The sequence below is a fragment of the Orycteropus afer genome, unplaced genomic scaffold, assembly GCF_000298275.1.
Source record: "Orycteropus afer afer isolate SDZICR_OR568_19922 unplaced genomic scaffold, OryAfe1.0 scaffold00158, whole genome shotgun sequence".
NCBI lineage: Eukaryota > Metazoa > Chordata > Mammalia > Tubulidentata > Orycteropodidae > Orycteropus > Orycteropus afer.
This window is the reverse complement of record NW_006921745.1, coordinates 1306001-1318881: the sequence shown is the minus strand read 5'-3', so window position 1 is coordinate 1318881 and position 12881 is coordinate 1306001. Positions and strand designations below refer to the sequence as shown.

Here is a 12881-nt window from a genome sequence, read left to right as displayed (position 1 = left end):
ATTAATATTGCCACTCCTGCTCTCTTACAGTTGCCATTTGCTTGATATATCTTTTTCCAATCTTTAATTTTTAGTCTATTTTTGTCTTTATCTCTAAGGTGTGTCTCTTGTAGGCAGCATATTGATGGGTTTTGTTTTCTTATCCAGTCTGCAACTCTCCATCTCTTGTGTGATGTATTTAATCCATTAACATTCAGTGTAATTATTTGACACATATGAATTTGTTGCTGTCATTTTGTTATATGTTTTTTCATGGTTTCCCTGGTTTCTCTGTTCCATATTATTTTCTGTGCTGAGCTCAGTATGTTTATGAATCATATTATCATTTCCTTTGTTGATGTTGTTTTAGTATATGCCAATTATTTGTGCTTGTCCTCTTTTTTATTGTGATGTGAACATTTATAATTTTTCTTTGAGGTTACCCTATGATTTATAATTTTATCCCCGAGTTTAGAACAGTTCATTCTATCTTGCAACTCTCTTTACTTTCTCACCATTCAGAAATTCTGTAACTACACAGTCTTTTCCCTCTTTTTGTTTGTAGTTTTCCTCACTTGCCAATTGATGTCTCTGGTTCCCTGTTTACAATCTTGTAAACTCAATTTACTTCAGATATGTCCATAGCTGTAGTTTCTGGATTATTTTATCTTGTGTATTAATGGTCGGTTGTTATTTGCTATTTTTGGTTCTCTGCTCAAAGGACTCCCTTTAGTATCTCTTGTAAGGTTGGTCTGGTTGTAACAAATTCCCTTAGTTTCTGTTTATGTGGAAATCTTCTAATTTCATCATCACATTTGAGGGACAATTTTGCCAGGTATAAAATTCTTGGAAGGAGCTTTGGTAGTGTAGTGCCTGAGGCACTTGACTGCTAACCACAAGGCTGGTGGTTCAAACCCACCAGCCGCTCCTCGGAAGGAAGGTTGGGCAATCTATTTCCATAGTGATACTGCCTCGGATACCGAAGGAGGGGTAGTTATGAGTCGGGTCCGACTCAGTGGCACACAACAGCACAACATACAATTCTTGGTTGAAAATTTTTCTTTTTCAGGGTTTCATATATACCATCCCATTTCCTTGTTGCTTGCATGGTTTCTGTTGAGAAATCAGAGCTTATTCCTTGTGGCTGACCTTTCCAAGTAACTTTTTGTTTTTCCCATGCTGCTTTTAGGATTCTGTATTTGTCTTTGGTTTTGATGAATTTGATGATGATATGTCTTGGTGATTTTCTTTGGGGTCTATGCTGTTTGTGGTTCGTTGGACTTCCTGAATAGATATATTTTCATCTTTCATCATATAAGGGAATTTCTCCTCCAACAAATCTTCGACAATTTTCTCAGTGGTTTTATTTTTCTCCTCCTGTTCTAGAATTCCAATGACATTTAAGTTATTCCTTTTGATGGTATCACACATGAGCCTTAGGCTTTCTTTCTTTCTTTCTTTTTTTTTTTTTTTTCTGATTGATCCCTTTCCAAAGAAGCATTCAGGTATTTGTCTTCTATCTCATTAATTCTGTCTTCCATTGCATCAATTCTACCTCTTTGCCCTTCCAATGTGTTATCTATTTCTGACAATTTAGTATTAATCTTCTGGATTTCTATCTGTAGATTTAGAATCATTTCTAATTTTTCATTTATTTTGTCATTTTGTTCTTGTATTTTCTTCCAAAATTCTTCTAGGTTTTTATCTGTGTTTTCTTTAGTCTGTCTCTCAATCCTTTGAAGACACCTAAATATAATTCTTTTGAATTCCTTATCGGAGATTTCCAATGCTGCTTCTTCATCAGGGATTTGTTCTGGTTCTGTATCCTGCTCCCTTGTTTCTACCACTGCATCCTGTTTCTTTGTGTGGACTGTGATGGTCTGTTGTCTCCAAGACATTGGTGCATTGTTGTATTTAGATCTCTGTTAACAGTTTGTAAAGAGCAACCAAGGATGATTCAGGCTCTTGTTAGTGGTTTTTTATCATTGGCCCATTGGTGTAGAAGGAGGTAGTTAGTCTTGCTGAGTTAAGTGAAATTGGAGGAGGTGTGGATGTAGTTGTGTCTTATGGGGACTGTTGCTGTCTCCACTCAGTTAGACAAAAATCACAATTGAATAATGATCAAAAAACTAAAAGCACATGGACAACATACATACCATGTAATCACACAGGAACAGTTACGAAAAAAAGAACAAAGGGAAAAAGAAGAAGAAAAAAACAAGAAAACCTTCAATATCTGGGGATAGAGCACTAAGAGAAAAAAGGTAGAGAAGGAGAATAATGCAGGAAAATAAAAATGGGAGATATGCAAAAAGAAAAACAAGGAATGGGGTTAACCATGAGAAAAAAGGGGGACAAAATAAATTTAAAGAAAAAAATTTTTTTCAACCAGGAACAGGAAGTGAAAAAAAAGCTGAAAACTAGGACCTGGGAGGGGAAGACTAAAGAATAATAGTAAAAAGCACAAAAGTGTTAATTATAATAGTAGTTTTAAAACAGACAAATACAAGCAAACTGAACACCTGAAGAAAGAAAGTGAAGAAGAAAAAAAAATGAAAATAACAAAAGAGAAAAAAAAATTGGCAGAGGACAGGGCAGGGCACCCAGGCTCTGTCTGAGCACAGAGAGTGCGATAGAGTTCCTGCAGGCCCAGAAGGTGAGTGGGAGTGGGGGATGACTGCACCTCCCTTCAGCAAGCGGGTGGGGGGTTTAAGAGTAATAAGAGGAATGTCGCACCTTTTCAGTCATGCAGGTCCAGAGTGTTGTTGGGGTTGCTGGCAAGCAGAACATGTTCTTAAGCCCCTGGAATCTGGGAGAGCACTGTCTCTTTAAATATCCAAAATGGTCAAACTGCTTGTAAACATTCAAAGTGGCAGCATCCTCTGGACAGGGAAAAGTCCACAGCTCAGTCCGCCTTTCTCTTAGTCTTCTCCGTTTATTCCAGAGCCGCCAGAGCAGTCCTCTACGCAGTCCCTGGCTAGGAGGTCTGATTTTTAGGTTAATTCTTAGGTCCTACCACCATTCGGCACTCTCCAAGCTGTCTGTGCTATCAGGATCACTCAGGATTGCTGCCAGATTGTAGCTCTGTATGTCTCCTTTTTTAGTATTTTCATGAAAATTCTTCTCCTTGTTTGCATTTAGTCTACTTCTATATCCTTCCCTTCAGGGCTCCAGGGTCCAGGATTATCTTCTGTACCTGTGTTAATTGGTTTCTCTTTTCTTTGTTGAAGAGGGTCTGTGCAGTCTTTCTGCCCAGTCTGACATCATACCGGAACTCTCCCACAGAAAGGTTTTTAAAATGAAAATTTAACACTGATACAATATTATTATCTAATCCATTGTCTATTTTCAAACTCCACCAATTTTCTCAATAATGTCTTTCATAACATGCTCTCCCTCCCAGTCCAGGATTCAATTTAGCATTATATATTGCATTTAGTGGCCATGTTTTCTTTGTCTCCATTAAACAGGAACAGTTTCTCAGCTTTCTGTGTGTTTTCTTGACCTTGACATTTTGAAGAGTTCAAGCCATTTATTTAGTAGATTAATCCATGTTGAATTTGGTTGATGTTTTCTTACTCAGTTTGCCGTTTTTGACTGGAAGACATCATAAGTGATGTGTCTCTGGGAGTCTTATCAGGAGGCACCTAGTATCAGTCTGTCTCTTTTGGGTGATGTTAGCATTGATCATTTGGTTAGTTGGAGTCCATCAGCTTTCTCCGTAATGAAGTTATATTTCCCCCTTTATGTTGAATAAAGTTTATGGACAGATACTTTAAGCCAATTCTTTTTCAAATTTTCTTCCACTAGTGGACTCATGTTCTTATTTTGCTCAGTGTTTATAATTTATTGCTATCACAATTTATTTTGATTTTCAGATTAACACAGATTTGGCCAGTGAGAGCGCTTTCACTGACCCTGGGTCTTTTTGATAAATCTCCACCATTCCTTGAGCACTTCTTCACGTTTTGGCACAACAAGATGTTCCATACTCATTTGGTATTATTCTCTGCCCTAGCCCTGGAATTGACATTTCTCCAAGGAATCTTGGTTTCTTTTCATGGAGAATGGTATTTTGAAATCAAGACCTAGGGGTAGGGGGTATGTTTTAAAGGAAACTATGCTATAGAACCTTATATTTGCTAAATCATTGTGTACTACGTTTGTGAATGTATGTGTGTGTTTAATGTTACAAGTTTCAAACAGAAGAGCATTTATTTTACATGTAATATTCATAAGTTATGACAAGAAATAAATATATTTTTCATTTTACAGTAAATGGCATTTCACAGTTTTGAGTAGTAAATCATCTTGACATTTATGAAGGAGCAAATGGAAAGTGGGGAAATGAGTGTGTTAAATATAAAGCTATCTTTAACTGTTCTATTAAAAACAAAAATTTATTTTCCATCTGTGATCTGAATGTGCTTATTTGTTTTCTCTTCCATGGCAGTGGAATTTCTGTGGAGCCACACGACAGAGAGCATGTGTGTTGGATATATGTCAGCACAGGATGGGAAAGCCAAGGTAAGGCGGGTAACGTGGAAACCTTGTAACCATTGCAGAAAACTCCAGCCAGCTAAGTTGGTACAAATTAATTTATTTTTCAGTAGCTCTATATATTTACAAAACTATGATTAAGAACAGTTAAGGATCCTAAAGAAAAACAGCTGATCATTTTTGCTTTTGATAGAGAAAGGGGACTAGGAACACTTTATTTTTTTTTTTTTTTACATCTTATTCCTCTTCACCCCTTGTGGATAATTGGAAAAGAGAAAATGGTATTGGGAAGAGAAAGTAGAAGTAAAACTGCCAGGGATGAGTGGTTTTGCAAGGAGCAGTAGAAGAGTTAAAGGACATATACCAAGGCAGTGGGACTGACACACTTGCCCATATGACAGTGCGTTCTGGTGTGTCCTGGCACATCTTCATGGACAAAATCAAAAGTCTGTGCTCCTGTGTGCCATGTGTCTGTTCTATGTGATTGTTAGTGACTTATAACGACGTGCATATATCACCTCTTAAATTGCCAAGCTTCCCTAGACTCGTGATGGTTGAGCTGTGACTAAAAACATAATTTGTGGATTTTATTTTTTATTGGCCTCATGTTCCTCATGTGGTTCATAATGATTTTAGAAACAGCTATAGCATATGATGTTTACTTGGCATTAAAATACCTCAATTACAAATCTGTGAAGTTGGGCAGCCTCTTTTTTAAAGGACATAGTTTATTTTACACATTTGTAAATACATTAGTGAGGAAAAGAAACTTCTTGTATAAACCTTCTGATATAAATTGAATCATTAACAAATAAAACATAAGGGATATACCAAGATAGAAAAGTGAGTGGGTGTTCCCATTTATTCTACCAGCAACTAACCAACTGAAAACCTTATAAAAACAAGCACAGACTGAAATCTCAGAATTCCAAATGGCAGCTGAGGTGTTAGAGAGTCAGGTGAGTCCAGAAGCATGGAAAAGGAGCAAGAGGAATGGCATTGAAGCTGGGAGCACTACTAACCTGCTAACATCAGGAGTACTCTCTCATCCCAACCATTTTGGCATCGTGCTACGTAATACCCTGAACAGGGAACACAGAAAGATAGCTAATTTGAGGAAGATGTAGCTGTTATTAATAAAACCAAACCAGACTCACTGCCATTGTTGATGTTGACTCATAGCAACCCCTCCTTGAGTTTCTAGGGCAGTATCACTACGGAAGTAGATTGCCCCATCTTCCTTCCAAGGAATGGCTGGTGGGTTTGAACCGCCAGCCTTCTTGTTAGCAGTCAAATGCCTTAGGTACTAAAATTTTTTCTTCTTTCTTTTTTTTTTTTTTTTGCCTTGTTTCTTTATTTCTTTCATTGTGATTTGGATACAACTTTACAGAGCAAATTGGTTTTCCATTCAGTAATCCATACACATTTTGCCCTGTGATATTCACTGCAATCCCTGCATGCAACAGCACTTCTCCCACTTCCTCCCTATACCCACCCCTTCCCTTCATTCTTCCTCCCCATCCCCTCCCACCCTCCCAGCTCTATCCCTGGGACACTCAGAACTGTGGCCCTTGGATGTCCTTCAGGCTAGAAACTGAACTTAACCCCCATGACTTGACTGGCAGCCAAGTGATAAACAGACCTGTGGGGTGAAGAGTGGCATCAGCAGGGTATGGATACATTATAGTGGTCAAGCATGTGGGTTTGGGAAGATGGCTTTTGCCCAGGGAGGATTTCTTCTTTTTCACTGACCCACTGTTTTACCAAGCATGATATCTTTCTCCAGGGACTGCTCCCTCTTGACAACATGACCAAAGGACATGTGACGAAGTCTGGTCATTTTCACTTCTAAGGAACATTCTGGGGCTGTATCTATTCCAGACAGATTTGTTTCTTTTTCTGGCAGGCCATGGTATATTCAATATTCTTTGCCAATGCCATAATCCAAATAAGCAAGAATGTTTCCTTGGTCCTTCTTATTCACTGTCCAGCTTTACATGCATATGAGGCTATTGAAAATAGTATGATATGGTTCAAGTTCACCTTAGACTTCAAAGTGACATCTTTGCTCTTTAACACTTTAAAAAAAAAAGTCTTTTGTAGCAGATTTGCCCTATGCAATATGTTGTTTTATTTCTTGTTGCTTCCCTGGGTGTTGATTGTGGATCCTAGTAAAAGGAAGTGCTTAACACTTTCAGTCTTTTCTCAGTTTATCATGAAATTGCTTATTGGTCCAGTTGTAAGGATTTTTGCTTTCTTTATGTCAAGGTGCGGTCCATACAGAAGTCTGTAGTCTTTGATCTTTGTCAGTAAGTGCTTCAAGTCTTCTTCAATTTCAGTAAGCAAACGTGTGTCACTTGCATATTGCAAGTTGTTAGTGAGTCTTCCACCAATCTTCATAATGCACTCTTCTTCATATAGTCCAGTTTCTCAATTTATTTACTCATCATACAGATTGAATAAGTGTAGCAGAAGGATACAACTCTGACACACACCATTCCTGATCTTAAACCATAAAGCATCCCCTTAATTCTATTAAAACAACTTCCTCTTGGTCTATATACAGGTTCCTCATGCATACAATTACGTGTTCTGGAGTTCTCATTGTTTGCAGTGTTATCCATAATTTGTTATAATCCATATAATGCCTTTGCGTAGTCATTAAATTAAGGTAAACATCTTTCTGGTGTTCTTTTCTTTCAGTGAACATCCATCTGACATCAGCAATGTTATCCCTCCTTCCACAACTTCTTTGGAATCTGACTTGAATTTCTGGCAGATCCTTGTTGATATAGTGCTGCAACAGTTTTTTATTTATTTTCAGCAAAATCTTACTTGTATGTGATATTAATGATACTGTTCTATATTTTCTCCATTTTGTTAGATCACCTTTCTTTCAATGGGCACAAATTTGAATCCTATATATAGAACATCAAAAAGATTCCACGTGAAAACTGCTGGAACTAATAGAAAAATTTAGCAATGTTGCAAGATTACAAGGCCAACATGAAATCAGTTCAGTTCCTCTGTGCTAACGAAGAGTACACTGAAAAAAACACATCAGGAAAACAGTAATATTTACAGTAGCTCCCAAATCGATAAAATACCTAGGAATTAACCTAGCTAGGGATATAAAAGACTTATTCAGTGAAAACTATAAAAAGCTACTACAAGAGACTAACAGAGACCTACAAAAATAGAACAGCATCCTTTGTGTATGGAATGGGAGACTTAATGTCAGTTTTACCTAAAGCAATCTACAGATAAAATGCAATCCCAATACAAATCCCAACATTCTTTATGAAATGGAAAAAATAATTACTAACATCATATGGAAAGGAGAAAAGCCCCAATAGCCAAAGCAATGTTGTTAGTTGCCGTTGAGTGAGTTCTGATTCATAGTGACTCTGTGTACACAGAACAAAATACTACCCAGCCCTGCACTGTCCTCACAATCATTACTATGCTTGAGCCCCTTATTGCAGCCACCATGTCAATCCATCTCATTGAGAGTCTTCCCCTTTTTTTGCTCACCCTTTACTTTACTAAGCGTGATGATCCTTTTCCGGTGTGTTCCTTCTGACAGCATGACCAAAGTACAAGAGATGAAGTCTAGCAGTCTGACCATTCTTGCCTCTAAGGAGCATTCCGGCTACACTTATCCTAAGATGGATTTGTTAGTTCTTCTAGCAATCCATGGTATTTTCAGTATTTTTCAAGACCACCACAACTCAAATGCATCAGATCTCCTTCTGTCTTTCTTATTCAATCTCCAGTTTTCACATGCACATGGAGTGATTGAAAATGCTGTGGCTTGGTCCAGGCACACCTTAGTCTTCTGAGTGACATTTTTGTTCTTTAACATTTTAAAAATGTCTTTTGCAGTAGATGCATAATGCAATATGTCATTTAATTTCTTGGCTGCTGGTAACATCAGCATTGATTGTGTGTCCAAGTGAAATGATATGCTTGACAACTTCAACCATTTCTCCATTTATCATGCTTTTACTTATCGGCTCAGTTATGTGGATTTTTGTTTTCTTTATATTGAGGTGTAATCCATAATGAAGGCTGGAGTGTTTGATCTTCATCAGTAAGTACTTCAAGTCTTCTTCAATTTCAGCAAGCAAGGTTGTGTCATCTGCATATTGCAGGTTGTTTAGTGAGTTTTCTACCAATCCTGGTGATGCTTTCTTCTTTATATTGTCCAGCTTCTTGGATTATTGGTCAACATAAGATTGAATAAGTGTGGTGAAAGGATATAACCCTGACACACACCTTTCCTGATTTTAAACCATATAATATCCCTTTGTTCTATTACAACAAATGACTCTTGGTCTATTAAGTATTCTAGAATTCCCATTCTTCACAATGTTATCCATAATTTGTTAAGATCCACACAGTCAAATGCCTTTGCATAGTCAATAAAGTATAGGTAAGCATCTTCTTGGTATCCCATTTTTCAACACAGATTCATCTGACAACAGCAATGTTATCCCTCATTCCATGTTGTCATCTGATTCCAACTTGAATTTCTGATAGTTCCCTATTACTGCTGCAACTACTTTTGAATTATCTTTAACAAAATTTTACTTATGTATGATATTAATGATATTGTTCAATAATGTCCACATTTTGTTGGATCACCTTTCTTTGGGATGGACACAAACATGAATCTCTTCCATTCTGTTGGTCAGGCACCTGTCTTCTGAATTTCTTGTTATAGATGAATGAGCAATTCCAGAGTGAATCCATTTGTTCAAACATCTCAATTAGTATGCTGCCAGTTCTGGAGGCTTGTTTTCAGCCAATGCCTTCAGTACATTGGACTTCTTCCTTTAGTACCATCATTTTTGCTCATATGCTACTTCATAAAATGATTTAATGTTAACCAATTCTTTATGGTACATTAACTCTGTGTTTTCCTTCCATTGTCTTCCCTGCTTTCTGTATCATTAAGTATTTTGCCCATAAGATCCTTCAATATTACAACTTGAGGCTTGAATTCTTCCTTCAGTTTTTCAGCTTGAGAAATGCTGAAAGTGGTTTCTTCTTGTTGATTTTCTAACTCCAGTTCTTTGCACATTTCATTATAATATTTTACTTTGTCTTCTCAAGCCACATTTTGAAATCCTCTGTTCAGCTCTTTTACTTCATCATTTCTTCCATTTGTTTTAGCTATTCTACATTGAGGAGCAAATTTCAGAGTCTACTCTGACATCTGTTTTGGTCTTTTCTTTCTTCTTTGTCTCTTTAATGACCTTTTGCTTTTTTTATGTATGATATCTTTGATGTTATCCCACAACTCGTCTGGTCTCTGGTTATTGGTGTTCAGTGTGTCAAGTCTGTTTTTGAGATGGTCTCTAAATTCAAGTAGGATATACTCAATATTGTATTTTGTGTCTTTAGCTTTGGTTTATACTTGCATATGAGCAATTGATGGTCTGTTCCACAATCAGCCCCTAGCTTTGTTCTAACTGATGATGAGCTTCTCCATCACTTGTGTTCTGGTTACCTAGTGCCACTCTGACAAGAAATATACCACAAATAGGGATGGCCTTAACAAACAAGAGTTTATTCTTACAATTTGGATGTTTTAAGTCCAAGTTCAAAGTGCCAGGCTCTAGGGGCTGGGTGAAAGCCCCTCAACCTTGGGGTCAGCTCTGCCTCCTGCTCCCGGCCCACTGGAGCTAGAGGCATTTCTTCACTCAGGCAGCTGTTGGCACTGAGGCTGAAAAACTCAAGGTTGACAAGTAAAAGGCACAGTCCCAATGTTACCAGTCCACATGGCAGGCCATTAACTTAAGTCCACTGTAAGTCCCAAGGTCAGCAGAACATAACAGACTGCTGAGCAATGACACAGCTACATGCAGGGTCCATGTGTGCCAAAGGATAGAGACCATTCTCAAAGCTTCTCCTTATATATACAGGAAGCAGACCACATACCCAAAGGTAGCTACTTAGCTGCCCCCAGTAGATTCCACCATGAAGTTGATTATCAGTCTCATCATGGGAAATACTATATCCAGCTGCCCAGCCACTCAACCAGGCCTAGCCAAGTTGACACAGAAACCAAACTACCACAACTTGATTTTACAGATGTAGCTGATTTGATTCCTGGCATGTATAGTCACTATTTTTGTTGTTGAAAAAAGGTATTTGCATGAACAAGTTGTTCATCTTCCAAAATTCTATCATGCAATCCCCGGCATTGTTTCTATCACCAAGGCCATATTTTCCAGTTTCTGATCGTTCTTGTTTCTAATTTTACATTCCAATCACCAGTCATTATCAATGTATATCAATTGCACATTTGATCAATTTTAGACTGCAAAAGTTTGTAAGATTCTTCAATTTCTTCATCTTTGGCTTTAGTGGTTGGTACATAAATTTGAAAAATAGTTGTATTAACTGGTCTTCCTTTTAGATGTACAGATATTATGCTATCACTCATAGCTTTGTACTGCAGAATAGATCTGGAAATGTTAATTTTGACTATAATAGAATGCTAGTCTTCTTCAGTTTGTTACTCCCAGCCTAGTAGGCAATAGTATTGTCTGATTTAAAATACCTAAAACCAACCTACATCAGTTCACAAATGTCTAGGATGTTGATCTTTATGCATTCCTTTTCATTTTTCACAATTTCCAATTTTCTTGTCCACAATGGTTAATCCTGCTGGTATTTGAAATATCAGTGGCATAGCTTCCAGCATCACAGCAACATACAAGTCACCACAGTACCACAAACTGACAAATGGTGCAGAAGTATATATAAACAAACAAACAAAAAAAAACACTGCTGTCAAGTTGGATCTGACTCATAGGGATCACTCCTTGGGTTTCCGAGGCAGTATCACTGTGGAATTACATTGCCCAACCTTCCTTCCAGAGAGCAGCTGGTGGGTTTGAGCAGCCATCCTTTTGGGCAGTAGTCATATGCCTTAGGCGCTATACCACCAGACCTCCCGAAGTATACATGTTGTTGTTGTTGTTGTTGTTATGTGCCGTCGAGTCGGCCCCGACTCATAGCGACCCCTCCTTGGGTTTCCGAGGCAGTATCACTACGGAAGTAGGATTGCCCAACCTTCCTTCCGAGGAGTGGCTGGTGGGTTTGAACCGCCAGCCTTCTGGTTAGCAGTCAAGTGCTTTAGCCACTATGCTACCAGAGCTCCTAACATAAGTATATGTAAATACAAACATATGGCTGCAGCCACATATATTCATTAAGGACACAAATAGAGATACTCCACATAAGCAAATGAAAGAAATGACAAGATAAAAGAGCTGAACAGAAGATTTCAAAGAGCATCTCAAGCAGACAAAACCAATCACTTTAATGAAATGTGCAATGTCCCAGAGTTAGAAAATCAAAAGGGAAGAATGCTCTCAGCATTCTCAAGCTGAAAGAGCTCAGAAAAAGAATAAGCCTCGAGAAGATGGTGGACGAGGCAGAAAGACTGCACAAACCCTCTTCAACAAAGAAAAGGGAAACCAATTAACACAGACACAGAAGATAATCCTGGACCCCTGAGCCTTGATGGGAAGGATATAGAAGTGGAACTAAACCCCAACTAGCAGAAGAATTTGCATGAAAATACCAAAAAAGGAGACAGACAGAGCTGCAGTCTGGCAACGATCCTGGGTGATCCTGAAGGCACAGACAGCTTGGAGCTTCCCAAGTAGTGGCAGGACTTAAGAATTAACATAAATATCAGCCCTGCTCACCAGGGACTGCACGGAGGACCGTGCACGGTGGCTGGGGAATAAATGGAGAAGGTGAAGAGAAAGGCAGGCTGAGCTGTAGACTTTTGTTTGTCTGGAGGGCGCCACCATTTTGAATGATACAAGCAGCTTGACTGTTTTGGGTATTTAATGATTCCAGGGGCTTAAGAAGAGGTCTGGCTTAACAGCAACCCCAAGGACACTCCAGACCTGCAAGACTGAAAAGGTGCGACATTCCTCTTGTTACTCTTATACCCCACACCCTCTTGGTGAACGGAGGTGCGGCCATCCCCTACTCCCACCGACCTTCTGGGCCCACAGAAATTCCATCACAGTCTGTGTGCTCAGATCGAGCCTGGGTGCCCTGCCCTGTCCTCCACCAATTTTTTTTTTCTTTTATTCCTTTTCTTTTTTTCTTTCTTTTTTCTAGTGATTAGTTTCCTTGTATTTGTCTGTTTTAAACCAACTATTATTATTAATACATTTGTCCTTTTTACTATTAATCTTATTCTCCCCCTTCCAGGTCCCAGATTTAGCTTTTTCTCTTTTCCCTGTTCCTGGTTGAATTTTTTTTTTTTTTACTTTAATTTTTTTTTCCTTTTTTTACTTTAATTTTTTTTTCCTTTTTTCCCCTTTTTTTTCTCATGGATAAACCCATTCCTTGTTTTTTTTTTTTTT

The 12881-nt window shown here is 38.2% G+C and overlaps 1 protein-coding gene across 1 annotated transcript in view; it reads left to right on the top strand.

Annotated features, from left to right (window-relative positions):
- Positions 1-12881, top strand: part of TASP1 (taspase 1) — a 615049-nt gene that overhangs the window by 536867 nt on the left and 65301 nt on the right. Inside the window, exon 12 of the mRNA XM_007946379.1 lies at positions 4433-4506. Coding sequence (XP_007944570.1) covers positions 4433-4506 — 74 coding nt within the window. The remainder of the gene's footprint in view (positions 1-4432; positions 4507-12881) is intronic.